At 51.5% G+C, this 16,216-nt stretch overlaps 1 protein-coding gene across 22 annotated transcripts in view; it reads left to right on the forward strand.

Annotated features, from left to right (window-relative positions):
• Positions 1–16,216, forward strand: part of PCNT (pericentrin) — a 106,451-nt gene that overhangs the window by 20,773 nt on the left and 69,462 nt on the right. For 11 of the 22 annotated variants that reach the window (XM_081570242.1, XM_081570243.1, XM_081570253.1 and 8 more), the window contains 5 exons: positions 3,753–3,888; positions 4,705–4,922; positions 7,886–8,355; positions 9,586–10,144; positions 13,964–14,074. In XM_081570242.1, the coding sequence (XP_081426368.1) occupies positions 3,753–3,888; positions 4,705–4,922; positions 7,886–8,355; positions 9,586–10,144; positions 13,964–14,074 (1,494 nt within the window). The remainder of the gene's footprint in view (positions 1–3,752; positions 3,889–4,704; positions 4,923–7,885; positions 8,356–9,585; positions 10,145–13,963; positions 14,075–16,216) is intronic. The other 11 variants (XM_081570244.1, XM_081570246.1, XM_081570256.1 and 8 more) reach the window with 1 other exon arrangement.

The raw sequence follows: 16,216 nt of genomic DNA on the forward strand, positions 1-16,216 counted from the left end.
AATCCCTGATGCATGTTGGGGTGTGTGGCTTTTCGAGTTAGTGTTTTTGTTTTCTTTGGGTAAATACTCAGGAGTGGCATTGCTGTATCTATTTTTAATTTTCTGAGGAACTTCCTTCCTGGTTTCCACAGTGGCTGCACCAGTTCACTTTCCCACCAACAGTGCACAAGCGTTCCCTTGACTCCACACCCTTGATGACATTTGTTATTTGTTTTTTTAGCAGTAGCTGCTCTAACAGATGTGAGGTGATACCTCACTGGTTTTGATCTGTATCTCTCTGACGATTCGTGATGTGGAGTGTCTTTTCATGTAACTGTTGGCCATCTGGGTGTCTTCTTTGGAGAAATGTCTGTTGCAGGTCTCTGCCTGCTTTTTAATCAGTCTGTGTGTGTGTGTGTGTGTGCGCTATTGAGGTATATGAGCGTCTCAGTATATCACGAGAAGGCTGTGTTTCATTAATCTTTAGTTGGGAAATGGGCTATCTTTATGTTCTCAAATCTGGATTTCCATCCTTTTCACAGAAGCTTTCTTCTGTGATGCTGATAAGTGGAGGGAGACTTGCTCTTGTGTCTCTGGCATCTCCACAGGCTGACTGTGTCTGCTTGTTTAAAACGACCACCCGGCTGGTTCAGAGCACGACTCTCAGGCGGGTGAATGGCAGCTTGGGTCCTGACCAGGTCCCACACTCTCCATGAGCTCCCCAACCGCCTGCCTCACGCATGCTGGCGACCTGCACTGGGGAAGCGCTGGGTGAGCGTGTGCTGGGCATGTTCTCAGTGGCCTTTGTGCTCCTCTGCCAGTGGCCTCCGTGCCATTTGTCTCTGGCATCTCTGCCCTTTGTGGCAGTGGGGCTCACGGGGCTCCCTGTGATGCTGGAAGCCTTGTGCACCTGTTTGGACGAAGAGCTCCAGGGGGCGAGTGGCTTCTTTCTCCTGGCTCCAGCACTGGGCAAGGCTGTGCTATCAGCCTGACTTGAAGGAGGTTCCTCAAAAAATTAAAAATAGGTACAGCAGTTCCACTCCTGAATATTTACCCAAAGAAAACAAAAACACTAACTCGAAAAGCCACACACACCCTAACATGCATCAGGGGTTCCCTCATACCTCAGTCAAAGAATCTGCCTGCAATGCAGGAGACCTGGTTTCGATTCCTGGGTGGGAAAGATCCCCTGGAGATGGAAATGGCAACCCATGCCATTTCAACCCAGGGAGCCTCTGGCAGCTGTCAGCCCCCCACGCTTCTCAGAGTCCTGTGATGGCACTTGGTCTGGGTCTGGGTCCATCTTTCATACTAGGAAAAGGTAGGGCCTTGACTCTCTTCAGTCTGGGACACTGTCGGGAAAGAGTGGATTAGCCAAGATGGTGTGGTCAAGCCCTCTCGCCCCGTGGCCCCTTGCTCTCACCCTGTGTTCTGTAAATACGTAGTTGTAAAACAGCTGAGATCACTCATAGCACTGTGTATCACGATGAGCCCACTGGGCCATGGGCTATGTTTGCTCTGTAAGCATAAATAAGCTCCACCTGAAAAGCCCTTGAGGATGCATTATAGCTGTGTCTGCTGGGTCAGCCATGAGAGAATACAGTGTATCTGCTGCTATGGCTGCTGTGCCAGTCAGGAGATAATAAATGTGTCTGCAGTTCCTACGGCTCCTTGAGTTTTCTTCCAGCTTCCACGGTCACGCCTTACTGTCCCTGGGTTCAGTGCACAGTGAGAGAAGCAAGATAGATGTCTTGAGCTGCTGCTCAGCTGTTTGGACGACTGTTCTTCAGTGCACTTTGTTTTCTGAGACTCCTGTGAGCAAGTGTCACAGTGGGCCTCCAGAGTGAAAGCACTGGTGTCCTTCAGTCCTCATTTCTCTTCTCACATTTGTTTAGGCGTCTTTGGGGGTGGAAGATCTTCTCTCCTCTAATTCTGAAGTTGAATTTCTTATCTCTGTTATCGTTTAAACGTTTTCTTATGTTGGTGTTTTTTGGCCATGCCACACGACATGTGGGATCTTAGTTCCCTGAGCAGGGATTGAGCCCACGCCCCCTGCATCTGAAACAAGGAGTCTTAACTTCTGGACCCCCAGGGAAGTGCCAATCATTTTTAATTTCTAAGGGCTTTGCTTTTTTGTTCTGGGTTCTTTTCTGTGTTCTCTGCTCAGTGTCAGGGATGGAGTGCTTTTGGTCTCTTCTCTGAAGGTGACTGTTGGTATTGAGAGGTTTCTGCTCTATCTCCATCCATCTGGGTCTCTGTGTTATGTGGGATGATGGTGGTCTGTGCATTGGTGCCCCGAGGCTGTGCCATCCCAGGAGGCGTGAAGCACTGTGGAGTCTTGGGGGCTGTCTGACCGGGGGGGCATGGGGGCAGCCTTCTCTCCCAGGGCCATTGGTTTCTACTGGTCTCCTGCTGGGGTCTGTGAGGTGAGGTACACAGTGGGGTCCCCACCCCTTGCCAGCCTCCGTGATCTGTAGCCCCTGGGGGTCGTGCAGTTACCTCTGCGCCCACTGCCTGGCCTCCCAGGTGTGTGGGCAGCTCATGCGTGCTCCTCTGAGCCTTCTGTGTTTCTGGGCTCTCCAGCAGCTGGTCACCCCTGGCTCACTGATCACCTCTGTCCCCGTTTCTTCTCCTCATAGGTTTATAAATTGTGTCTCATCATCTGAGGGAATGTAAAATCATAGAGTGTATGTGTGTTTGAGCAGAAGTCCTATGTGTGGGCTTGTGTGCATGGTGGATGCCTGTGCCTGGTGTGTATTTGATGTGTTGACATGCCATGTGGACTGAGGGTGCTGGTGGAACTCCCCCGAGCTGGGTATGGGACCCTTCACGCCCCTCTGGCCGATGCTGACCCTGGCCAGGAAATCTCTGGGTGCGACTCCTAGGTTGTCACTGAGCCAGGATGTCTTTTTACGTGTTTGGGTGTCGCTGCCGTGTTCTGCCTGTTTCTCCAAAGCTGCTAGCCCTTGCTCTTGGCTCCCTGCCCCCACTCTCCTGTGTTTTATTTTTGTTTTGTCATTTGGAACTGGCCGTTGCTCAGTGGGGGGGGATCTCTGGCCCCTTCCCTCTCCCTGAACGGTGAATCGCTCTCGCCCGACGTGCTGGGTCTGCTCTCCCGCTCAGAACCTGACCCACTGTGAGCTGAGTGAGGGGGGTGCTTGATTCCACCCATCAGTCAAGTTGTTTTCTCCAGTGACCATACGAGGACTTCATTCTTGATTAAAGGATGATTTGAGCTTATTGAGTGCTGGATGTTTAGGCTGACGGGACCCTCTGTTGATTCTGAGGGAGATGGTGACAGATTGCCTCTTGGAGGGAGCAGAAAGGGCTGACCCAGCCTTGAGCCCCTCTGCCCTCCCTCCCCACCTTGCATGAGGATGCTTGGGACTCTGTGTCCAGGAGCATCATGGAGAAGAGTGGCCCAGCATGGGCTCTGGCTGGGAAGTGTGGAGCAGGGAGGGAGGGTGTCCCGGGGCGGAGTGGGACCCTTCAGCCGAGGGCCTTGGCCGTACGGAAGGCCCAGCAGGTCTGACTCTGGGACATGGAGGGTGGGCCCTGGGTTCCAGTGGGTGTGGGGTGCGGGGAGGCACCGAGCCCACAGCTGACTCTAGAGGATATGCCTGCCTCCCTTCTGGGAGTGAGACGTGGGGGCAGTAGGCGGTGTGGGCGTGTGAGGTTCAGGAAGGGGGCTTCCATGTGGAACTCTGGGAGGCAGGGTCAAGGAACCAGGCTGAGAGGCTCTTGACAAGGTTTCCTCTGTGATTTCCCTGAAGGAGAGCCTGGGTTTGCGCACACGGTTAGAAGAAAATCACCAGTGCCAACTAGCCGTGGGGACGTCCTCCCAGGATGCCCAGCAGGAAGCATTGGAAGGAGAGCTACCCTCAGGGCTTCCAGAGGAGCCCAGCCAAGGTATGTTCTTAAGAGCGGCTGTGTGACCAGCCTGCAGGGGTGTTGTGGGCTGTGACCGCATCCCACAAGAGCCGCCAGCACGACGCGCTCTGGCTGTTGACTCTGTAGCTGGGGCGCCGGAGGCCTGTCCTCAGGGTTGAGGAGCAGGCCCTGTGTGTCAGGAGAGGTCCTGCCCGGGCAGCAGGATGGGCTCCCTGGGGTCATGGGGATGGAGAAGCTGTGGTCAGCCCGGGCGTGGCCTGGGGCCCAGGAGAGTGGATGCACGGCTGGCACTGACATGGAGCCTGGGAGGGGGTGGGTCCCGCGTCAAGCCGAGGAGGCCAGTCTGCGTGTCCTGCCTTGAGGGCCTGTGGCTCAGGGCCCAGGCTGGGGCCCCTTGGAGCTGAGTGGGCCTGTGAAAGGCTAGCACATGGCCCAGAGAGCAGGGTCACGCCTGCTGGTGCCCAGTCCTCCCCGCTCTCCTTCCCATGTGGGCGGTGTCCCATGGCTGCTGCTTGGTATCTTCCAGTAGTGCCCTATGCCTCTTCCTCCAGCCCAGGACAGTGATGAGCCCTGGCCTGAGCAGCTCTGGGGGCCGATTCCTCAGTACCCAGACCAGAGGGGCAGCAGCGGGTGTGGACAGCTTGGGCCGGCTCTGCTCGTCTGGTTCTGGTGCGCAGTGCCCACTGGGCTGCAGACGGGTGTGCCATGTCCCCTTCTGGTACCGTGCTCCCACAGGGGTTTCTGAGTCTACGTGCAGTTGTCTGGGGCTTCTGAAGCTCAGTGTCCTGTCTGTTGGAAGGTCAGCCTGATTATTCTGTCCCCTGGTCCCCACAGAGCTTGCCCAGAAGCCCCTCCTGTGTGCGCAGAGCACGGCCTTGGAATTGGAGACGGAGGTGCTGGCTGGAGACTTGGACCTGGAAACCACACACAGGGCTCAGCTTGTGCTGCTTCCAGTGGAGCTCAAGGAAGAAATTGATCTCTTAAAAGTAGAAAATAGAAATTTACATGAGAAGTTGCAGCATGAAATCTGCCTGAAAGAGGAGGTGGAGAAAGTAAGTTGAAATGCCTTACCTTGCAGTGATGCCCACGCACACAGGGCTGCATGTGAACTGTCCAGGTCAGCATGAGCCCCGAGGTCAGCTCAACCCTTTGCCTGCAGCAGCGTTTGCTGGGTGCCTCCCTTGGGTGGGGATGGGATGCCACCTAAGCTCAGACCCAAGTGTGTAATCCTAACCCTTATAGAGCCTGCAGGGCTTAGGGGAACTGACTAGGTCCTCAGAGGGGTGCCAGGGTGCGTAGCAAGGCCACATTCAGGCCTTGTCCACTGTGTCTTCTGCGCTGTTCCAGCCGCCAGGCTCTCTCCAACGACTAAGACTTGGAGCCGTGAACATGCAGTGATGAGACCCCGGCCCACAGCTTGGGCGCCTCCCCTAAATAACTAGCGGCCTCACCGAGGCCTGGAGATGCGGAGTTGAGGTGACTCTCTCAGTGTTTCTTCTGCAAGGCCCAAGGTGACCATCTGGGCAGTTCTGTGGCTGTCCGCTCCTCCTCCCTGTGATGCTTTCCCAGGTCCTTCTCCATCAAGGCTGAGTTTCACGGGCAGATCACGTGTTGTCCCCCTACTGATGCGCTGGGGGTGACGACGGGCATGTGAAGGCCTGCAGCCTCACAGAGGGTCCCTGAAGGACAGACTCTTCTTGATGGATTTTTACATTCAAGTGTCTTGAGTGCTTCCTGGGCCACTGATTGATCTCGTGTGAACTGTTGAGAGAGGCATGTGGAGTGAGCTCTCGCCCCATTTAGCTCTCATGGTATTTACTGTGTTTTGCATTTCTGTTAACTACACGTTTATGACCATTATGTCTTCTTGGGAAATTACACTTTTATCGTGAGTGAAATGCCCCTTTTCTGGTATAGCTTCTTTGTGCTGGAATCGACCTGCTCTCTGCCCAGTGCCATGTGTTTTCTTTGATGCAGCATCTTCTTCTGTCCATTTTACTTTTTACCTTTGACTGTATTCACCTGGAGTTAGTGCCAACCCCATGGGTCAAGGGCCCAGTCCCAGGAGGCTGCCCCTGACCCCTTCAGAGGCCGGTGGCCTCCCCGTCTTCTCTGTGTCAGCCTGTCCCGGGCTGGTGCACTTAGGCCTTTTGGGCTGTCTGTGTCTGAGTCTTCTGTCCACTTGCTCGTATGTGACCAGGCACCAGCCGAGAACTGGGCTGGTTTCCGGCACCTCCTGCCCTGTCCTGGTGGGCTTCCCCCCTCACTTCCCGGCTCTGCTGGTTCAACCAAGGAGCATTTCCAGATGCACATCCATGGCACAGGTGGGTTGGTCACCCAGGGCATTTCTTTACTCTGGGTGTCAGGACCCCCAGCCCTGAATCTCCTGGATCTTATCCAGAGCCTGCAGTTGTTTCCTCTGATTAGAGATGATTCTTAGCCGTCACCAAGAGCAGGCCCTAAACTTTAATGACTTAAATAACCAGTCAAGGTCAGTTTCACAGACCTTTCTGGTTTTGTTTTTTTTTGTGTCTCCTCAGTGATTGATCAGTATGCTGACCTACTTTTTGTCCTGTTTTGAAAGTTAGGATATTTGTGTGTGTTCAGCTTTCTGGTTCATGTCCCTTTTCATACAGCACCTTTAAGAGTGTTGGTTTCAGCTCACCAGCTCTTCTCAGGTTCCTTGCAGAACCTGGATCGTTCTTAGGGCAGGTCCAGAGGCTTGGCCTTACTGTCTGCTGCTCTCCTGTGAGCTGTGCCGCCTGCTGGTGGTTCTGCTGGGGCTGAGGGGGTCGGCCCCCCCTTGATGGGAGGTCCCTCTCATGTCTGAGCCCCTGAGCTGGTCTTGGCACTGCAGAGGAGGTCCCCGCCTTTGACTGTGTCCAGACCTGCCAGCCCTAGAGTAACAGTTGGGGCCAGGTGCTGGGCAATGGACACAGTTAACTTAGGCAGATAGTCTTAGATTTGTGCCTTTTAGTCTCCATCATTCCCATCAGCACGAGAAACACTCCCATTGTTCTGTTCACATATGTTGTGGGACTGTGTTGTTCAGTCACTTAGTTGTGTCCAACTCTTTGCGACCCCATGGACTGCAGCACGCCAGGCTTCTCTGTCCTTCACCATCTCCCAGAGCTCACTCAAACTCATGCCCATGAGTCGGTGATGCCATCCAACCATCTCATTCTCTGTCGTCCCCTTCTCCTCCTGCCCTCAGTCTTTCCTTTCCCAGCATCAGGGTCTTTTCCAATGAGTCAGTTCTTCTCATCAGGTGGCCAAAGTATCAGAGCTTCAGCTTCAGCATCAGTCCTTCCAGTGAATATTCAGGACTGATTTCCTCTAGGATTGACTGGTTTGATCTCCTGGCAGTCCAAGGTACTCTCAAGAGTCTTCTCCAACACCATACTTCAAAAGCATTAATTCATTGGCACTCAGCTTTCTTTATGGTCCAACTCTCATATCCATACATGACTACTGGAAAAACCATAGCTTTAACTAGATGGACCTTTGTCGGCAAAATAATATCTATGCTTTTTAATATACTCTCCAGATTTGCATAGCTTTTCTTCCTAGGACCAAGTGTCTTTTAATTTCATGGCTGCATTCACCATCAGCAGTGATTTTTGGAGCCAATGAAAAGAAAGTCTATCACGGTTTCCATTGTTTCCCCATCTATTTGCCATGAAGTGATGGGACCAGATGCCATGATCTTAGTTTTCTGAATGTTGAATTTTAAGCCAACTTTTTCACTCTCGTCTTTCACTTTCATCAAGAGGCTCTTTAGTTCCTCTTCGCTTTCTGCCATGAGGGTGGTGTCATCTACATATCTGAGGTTAGTGATATTTTTCCCAACAATCTTCATTCCAACTTGTGCTTCATCTAGTCCAGCAATGTGGGACTAGTACTTGTATTAATAGCTGACAGAACTTCTCTGTCTTCAGAGGTGGATTTGGGTCATTATGGCCAATGATCTTTTCATTTAATTTCTTCCTTCTTAAAGAAAATTGTGTGGTTGTAGGTGAAACATAATTTAATTGAAGCTCACCAGGAAGAACTGAAGAGTGCTGAGGAGAGGATTGAGCTAATGAAACAGGAACTCAGGGAGAAAGAGGCCAAGTGGAAAGTTACAAGTGAAGACCTGCGGAGAGTGGCCGAAGAGAGGCTGACAAAGATGCTCCTTGACCTGCGAGAACAGGTGGAGTTGGAGAAGCGGTCCATGATGAACAGATTTGAGCTTCGAGAATCCGAAATGAGGCAACTTCAGGACCAGCAGGCAGCTCAGATCCTGGACCTTGAGGGGTCACTGATGGAACAGCAGGGCCGCCTGCGGCAGCTGGAGCTTGGACTCACTGGAGACGAGTCTCTGCGGTGCAGCCAGTGTGGCCGGGAGCTGGGCTGTGGCCTAGCCCCAGGGGCCCAGGACCAGGAGCTTGCCATGCTCCACCTAAAGGAGGACTGCACCCTCCAGCTGAAGGTGGCCCAGAGCAGGTGGGTGCTGCCCCTGTAGCAGCCTGTTATGTTCGGAGCCACTCACCCCCCCGGCCAGTGAGGCAAGGCAGGTCCCCTCCCTGTGCCCCCTAAGGGTGAGGCGGGTCTCCAGGAGGGTGAGGCAGGTCCTCAGAAGGGTGTGTGTTGCTCTCAGGGCTGCAGGCCTCTGGCAGGAATGGCATCCCCATCCTTCCTGTGGGGCCTGTGTCCCGTGAGCCAAGCGGCCAGGTGTGCATCTTTGACAAGTGTGTGTGTTCTTTGCACGTTTCAGTTTTTTAGTAGCAGAACTTCAGCCTTTTTATCCTAAGATTGTGTGGCTCATTCATGAATCTTCTTGTGTTTTTTAAACTCATTAAAAAAAATAAACAGCTTTTCTCAACTATGTATATACTTCCCTGAAGTTTTTAAGTAGGCTTAGCATGTTGTTGGTTTGCTGCCTCTTTGCAGACCTGGGCTATACTGCCCAGGGGTGTTGACGAGCGCTGGGATCATTGGAGCTGCTTCCCAGTGTGTCAGCTGCTTCCCAGCATCTCGAGGCAGTTGCACAAACTCCTGGCCTGGGGTCTGATGGTTGAGTTCAAATCCTGACCCACCATGTGAGCTGGATGGACAAAGGTGCGATGTGCAGGCTCACGAGACCTTAGTGTCCTCCTCGTGGGCTGATCCGTGGAGAGGCTTCCATGGTGTCTGGTGGGCAATTGGTACCTGAGACATGTCCCAGGTCTTGTCATTCGCCTGATGTGTCACGGCACCTGTGCAGATTCTCCCCTGCTCCTCTTGGGGCTCTAGGTGCCTCCTGACTGCTCCCAGCCAGCTCTGCTCCACAGCTCCCAGTGGTTCAGGCCTGAGTCACCCCGTGGAGGCTGGTTTCTGAGTCTTTTGAACACCTTTTGCAGCCCTGGGGGCTCCTGTAGGGCATGCCACCCCTTCCCTGTTGAGGTCTTCTCTTGACTGAGTGGCAGTCACACCTGCTTCCTGCAGGTATCTGTGGTTTTTGGCTGGGGTCCTGTGCCCTGCACTCTCGTTTGTGACCAGGAATGCTGGGCTCCAGCCTGAGCTCCTCTGGCTTCGTGGGCCCTTCCCTGTTGGCTCGTGGCTGGTGGTGGGGCCCAGGGACGGGGGAGAGCAGGCAGGACCCGGGTGGGGCAGCCTCTCCCCTGGAAGCGGGCTCCCCTGCGGTGCTCTTGTGGCTATGCGTCTGCTGTGTGTTCACTTGGTTTGTTGTCTCAGGTTTTTGGAAGAACGTAGAGCAATCACGGAGAAACTGGCTGCAGAGCAAGATGCCTTCCTCCGGGAGGCTCAGGAGCAGCATGCCCACGAGCTGCGGCTCCTCCGGGAGGGGCACGAGCGGCATATCCTGTCCCTGACTGCGGAGCTGGAGACCAGGCACCAGGCTGAGGTGGACGCGCTGAGGTCCTCGTTCGAGCATGATCGGCGGGCCCTGGCAGAGGCGCATGAGACCGAGTCACAGATGAAACACTATGCTGAAATCAGTGTGTTGGAGGCCAAACATGCGTCACAGCTGGATGCTCTGCGCTTGCAGTACCTGTCTGAGCTTCAGGCCGTGCAGGGCAGGCACCAGCGGGCCCTGGAGCTGCTGCGCCTGGACCTGAAGGAGCGGCTGCAGAGGGAGGACGTGGCTCACCACAGGGTCTTGACCCAGGTGCTGGAGATGCTGGAGCTGCGATGTGCTGAAGAGCCTCAGTCCGCAGAGGATAGCCTGAGAGGGGACAGGAGCGTGGAGCCCCCAGAGGGCGTGAGAGCCCTCTGGCTGCACGGGGCTCACAAGGTGAGGTGTGTGGGTGGGGGGAAAAGGGACTTTGCCCTTCCCTAGGACCCCCTCGTGTCAGCTGCACGCGTGTCTGTCCAGTGCCCCTGCTCTCTGCCCCCCACCAGCCATGGGTTTCCTAGTGAGGCAGGTACAGAACAGTGAGTTTTATGGAATTTTTTGGTCGCGGCTCCTTGGTGAAGGCTTTTGACAGCCAGTGCCCACGTGTGGCGTTTCCTGTGAGATTGCAGAGGGTTCAGTATGCTCCTTGGGGCCTGTGTTGGTTTCTGTGACGTAGAGCCCTTTGTCCTATGTCTGGGGCAGTTTGTGTTGGGCAGCGATTGTCCCCGTGGTGGGTGCTCTCTGGAGGTGGCCCCGTGGCCCTGCCAATACCAGGCTTGCCTTGTCTGCAGGCCCTTGGCCCCATGCGTTGTGAGCAGGATATATTTAATTTTTTAGAACTTGAAGTCAGTGTAGGGACATATTGCTTTGCACTGACTTGGCAGGTGTGCATGCCTGGCCCTCAGAAACAGTCCTGTTCTGGTGACTTCGTGCTTTGTCACATCACAAGTAGGTATTCCAGGTCACAAAGCAGGAAACCTCAGCCTTGTGGAAACACAGATACCAGGAGAACCTTTGTTTCCTACTGAGACATGCTTTACTTGCAAGAAGATGTTCCCAGGAGGGTTTCATCCTCTGCTCTGGTTCAGCTTGTTTAAGGATGGGAGGAAAAGGGCAGCCCAACCTGTGAAGGGGGTGGTGCTTCTCTTCACACGTTGGCTCTGCCTGTCCTGTGTGGTCTGTGGGCGAGACCGTGAGTGAGTTCCGGGAGAGCCGGGCAGGTTCCTGTGGGGTAGGTTCCTGTGGGGTCGTGAGCCTCCGCCTGGTCCTTGTGTGTGGCCCAGGGCAGGTGTCCCTGGGTTGAGGTGCCCCAGGCTGGTCGGCTTCCGTTCCTCCCAGGCAGAAGGATGCTTGGGGAAGGGGCTTTGTTCCCAACCCGTGGATTTAAATTGGATTCCCTCGGTTTATAGGGTTTGAAGAAAATGAAGTTTTGAAAGAACATCGAGAGAGAGAAGTGTATGTCTCTTACACGGGAAAACCGTGTGTTTTAAACCGTGGCTTCATCTCATTAGTGTAAAATGTGCTCATAGGAGGCATGTGGCATGAGGGGTGAGGGTGGGTGGGACAGAGGCGTGTGGGGTGCAGTGACCTGTGGATGTGGCCCCTGGAGGAGGGCAGGGCACGTGCCAGGATCCTGCCCTCTGGGCAGCAGCACCAAGCAGCCTTGCAGGGTCTCAGGGACGGGCATGTAACTTGGATGCAGAGATAGGAACCCACGCAGGGGGGCCCTCGCCGAGGACTGGCTGTGGGCGGGCGGTGCGGCTCCTTCTGGCAGTGGTGGCTTCAGGAATGACCTGGGGGTCAGACTCTGGCCCCCACAGGGGTGCTGGTGACATCAGCAGAGCCGCTGGGCCTCCAGAAGCTTCTCCATCACAGTGCCGAGGGTCTTTCATGAAGTCCATATGGAGTGGGTGCTGGGCGGGCCTTACACCTGCTGAGAGGTTTATTTACTGGCTGACGACCCTTCCCTCCAGGAAACTTTGTGGTCTCCTGTTCATTCATCCTGCTTGTTCTGTTGCCTGTTGGTGACACAAGTGTCATGTGTGCTCTGGCTCAGCACTCTTGTACTTGTGTGTTGACTCTTGTTCAAGCATTGAGAGCATTTGGGGAGTATTTCTCTAGTTGTGTGTTGAAGTGCATCATCCCTTTGCTATGAAGGATGTAAGCATTAGATACTGTCTAAGTGACCTCTTTGTCTCACTCATTTCACAGGAGAAAACAGCTGGGTTTGTGGGGAGGTGAGATATGCCATTTCTTCCCATTTTAACCTTGCTTTGGGAAAATTTCAAGAGAAACAGATAATAGTTCAGGATGGGACTGCCCATGGGGTATGTGCCAGTTTCAGTGCATCAAGCTGCCCAAACAAACCAGAAGCTCCATGCTGACCTAAGAATTAACAGTGATCTCTTAATTTCATGACAGCTCCAGCCTGAGATCCTGTTTCTTTCTGTGGTGGGTCAAATTGGAATACACGCAGGGGTGGGAGAACAGTTCCGGTCCAGATCTACACACAGGACAGGAGAATAGTTCATGTCCATGTCTACACACGGGACAGGAGAACAGTTCAGGTCCATGCCTACACCAGGGCAGGAGAATAGTTCAGGTCCATGTCTGCACACAGGACAAGAGAATAATTCATGCCCATGTCTACATATGGGACAGGAGAATAGTTCATGTCCACGTCTACGCCTGGGCTGGGAGAATGGTTCAGTTTCATGTCTACACATGGGACAGGAAAATAGTTAGTCTGTGTCTACACACAGACCGGGAGAATAGTTCAGGTCCATGTCTACACCCCGAGTGGGAGAATAGTTCAGGTCCATGCCTATACCCAGGGTGGGAGAATAGTTCATGCCCATGTCTGCACCAGGGACAGGAGGATAGTTCATGTCCATGTCTACATACGGGCCAGGAGAACAGTTCAGGTTCATGCCTATATCCGGGACAGGAGAATAGACCATGTCTATACACATGCCAGGAGAACAGTTCAGGTTCATATCTACACACGGGACATGAGAATAGTCCATGTTTACACACATGCCAGGAGAATAGTTCAGGTTCATATCTACACACAGGACAGGAGAGTAGTTCAGGTTCACGTCTACATACAGGACAGGAGAATAGTCCATGTCTACACACGTGCCGGGAGAATAGTTCAGGTTCATGCCTACACACAGGACAGGAGCATAGTTCAGGTTCATGCCTATATCTGGGACAGGAGAATAGTTCAGGTTCATGTCTACACACAGGACAGGAGAGTAGTCCATGTCTACACCCGGCCCGGGAGGATAGTCCATGTCTGTGCCTGGGCCCGGAGGATATTTGCAGGCAGTATTTGCCTCCTCCTGCCCTCTTCTCTCAGGCTTTGCTCGCAGACAGATATTCCATAAAGCCTTGCTGGGCGTCACTTTGGTGCCATGGTCATTGTTCCCAAAATAGCAGGGACGCGCTGTTCTTCCTCTGTGAACGTGTTTTATCTGGGCCACATATATCTCACACCTGTTTGAGAAGCAGTGTCACTCATCAGAAGAGTTGTTTACCCAGCGCCTGTGAGATTGGGTTACTTTGCAGGTTACTTCCCTCTGGAGTTTGGTTGTGAGAATAGTTCTCTGAACACATAAACCTGATTTCCGTTTTTTAGAGATAAGTATCCCATGAAGAAATCGGCCTTATGTTGGTGACACTGAGCAGGGGAAGGAAAGTAGGAGTCAGCTGTCCTATGATCACTGTTGGTTGCTCAGGCAGGCTCGCTTTTTCTGGCAAAGAAAATACTCTGTTCATAGGATTTGTTAAAATAGCAAGAGACCTGTGGTTGTTTTCGATATAGTTTGAATGTCTTCAATTATCAGTTGAATTTGTTTTTAATACTGTGTTGGTGTTCTTTGGGCAGTACTGCTTATTTTTTCTTCTTTAGGTGTATCCATTTTTTTGATGATTAAAATATATATCACATTTCCCATAGAATTCTGTGGATTTTTAGAAAAACCTGAAAATAACTTCTTAAAAACTTCTTACATTGACTTTACCATTTAGCACACAGCAGGTTGAAAAGAGTTCAATCTGTAAAACAGAGTTTACTCAGGCAGTATGTGGAACAGTGGTGTGTGGGGAGGTCCTGTGCATCGTCACAGTGAAAACACGTGGCGTAAGTGTGAGCTGCAGCCTTCCACATAGCCACATACGTGCTCGTGGCTCAGGTTGACCTTCCTTCCCACTCAGCAGGAACCCAAGGCCCAGCGCTCAGCTCTGCAGGCGGGGCAGGAGGAGGAGCTGGAGCTGCTGGAGTGTAAGCCAGAAGCCTCACTGGAGCAGCAGGTCACACTGTTACAGGTACTGGGTCAGGAGCCGCTGTTCCATTTTATTATCTTTTCTCATCTGCAGAGGATATTTCAGTCTAAATTAATTTTGGTATGCGGAATTAAAGCATATTTTCATTGTTTTAGAAACTGAGGGTTTTTTAGGCAACTTTTTTCATTCATTTTTATATTTAAAGTGACTAGTTAGCCTATCTTTTCTGCTTAGAAATTGTCATCAAGTAGTTGTTCCTTAAGCAACGTGGAATTAGGGGTGCTGATGCTCTCCACAGTTGAAAATCTGTGTGTCATTTATAGTTGGCCCTCAGTGTATGTGGTTCCTCCACATCTGCCTTTGCTCTGAATCCCCAGATTCAGCCAGCCTGGATTGCATATTTACTGTTAAAACAAAGTCTGTGGGACTTCCCTGGTGGTCAGTGGTTAATACTCTGCACACCCAGTGCAGGGGGCACAGGTTTGATCCCTGGTTGGGGAACTAGATCCCGTGTGCCTCGTGGCGTGTGTATAGGTTGAACGTCATGGTTCAGCACCATCTTCGAGAGTCAGCTGTACATAAATCTGGAGAAGTTGGAGTCCCCTTCATGATCTTGCTTTGGCGACTTAGCAGCTGCCACATCAAGCCTCTTCTTCTTTAATGAGCCTATTTCCAGGAAAGGAAGTCTGCGGATAAGTGACCTTCACTACTCACAATGATTTTTACTGTGGGTTTGTTTTGTTTTTAATTGCAGCTTTGTTGGGATCTTAAAAAGCTCTGTTTTTGAAGTGTGCAGTACAGTGGTTTTTAGTATATTCACAAAGTTGTATCTTATTCTCAAACATTTGTATCACCAGAGAATAAACCCCCCACCCATTAGCAGTCTCTCTCCTCTCCCAGCCCCTCAGAGCCACCAGTCTACTTTCTATTTCTGTGGATTTGCCTTTTCTGGATACTTTATTGAAATCAAATCATACAATATGTGGTGTTTTGTGTTTGATTTCTTTCACTTAGAATAATGGGTTCTAGATTCATACATGTCACTACTTGCAGTTTGTTTTCTGTGTATCTTGTCTCTTCTGTTCCTCTAGTCCTCCATTACTGCCTTCTTCCATTTTAATTTTCTTGATGTTTATATATATATATCAGTTCAATTCAGTCACTCAGTCGTGTCCGACTCTTTGCGACCCCATGAATCGCAGCATGCCAGGCCTCCCTGTCCATCACCAGTTCCCAGAGTTTGCTCAGACTCATGTCCATCGAGTTGGTGATGCCATCCAACCATCTCATCCTCTGTCATCACCTTCTCCTCCTGCCTTCAATCTTTCCCAGCATGGGGGTCTTTTCCAGTGAGTCAGCTCTTTGCATCAGGTGGCCAAAGTATTGGAGCTTCAGCTTCAGCATCAGTCCTTCCATTGAATATGCAGGACTGATTTCCTTTAAGATGGACTGGTTTGATCTTCTTGCAGTCCAAGGGACTCTCAAAAGTCTTCTCCAGCACCACAGTTCAAAAGCATCAGTTCTTTGGCACTCAGCTTTCTTTATAGTCCAACTCTCATATCCATACATGACTACGGAAAAAACCATATCTTTAACTAGACTGACCTTTGTTAGCAAAGTAATGTCTCTGCTTTTTAATATACTGTCTAGGTTGGTCATAGCTTTTCTTCCAAAGAACAAGCATCTTTTAATTTCATGGCTGCAGTCACCATCTGTAGTGATTTTGGAGCCCAAGAAAATAAAGTCTCTCACTGTTTCCATTGTTTCCCTGTCTGCCATGAAGTGATGCGATTGGATGCCATGATTTTTGTTTTTTGAATGTTGAGTTTTAAGCCAGCTTTTTCACTCTCCTCTTTCACTTTCATGAAGAGGCTCTTTAGTTCCTATTCACTTTCTGCCATAAGGGTTGGTATCATCTGCATATCTGAGGCTATTGATATTTCTCCCAGCAATCTTGATTCTAGCTTGTGCTTCATCCAGCCCAGCATTTCGAATGATGTACTCTTCATACAAGTTAAATAAGCAGGGTGACAATATAACAGCCTTGACATACTCCTTTCCCAGTTTGGAACCAGTCTGTTTTTCCATGTCCAGTTCTAACTGTTGCTTCTTGATGTACATACAGATTTCTCAGGAGGCAGGTAACGTGGTCTGGTATTCCTGTCTCTTAAAGAATTTTCCACA

The sequence above is a fragment of the Giraffa tippelskirchi genome, chromosome 2 (assembly GCF_054371585.1).
Source record: "Giraffa tippelskirchi isolate mGirTip1 chromosome 2, T2T-mGirTip1v1.2.pri, whole genome shotgun sequence".
In the NCBI taxonomy this organism is placed as follows: Eukaryota; Metazoa; Chordata; class Mammalia; order Artiodactyla; family Giraffidae; genus Giraffa; species Giraffa tippelskirchi.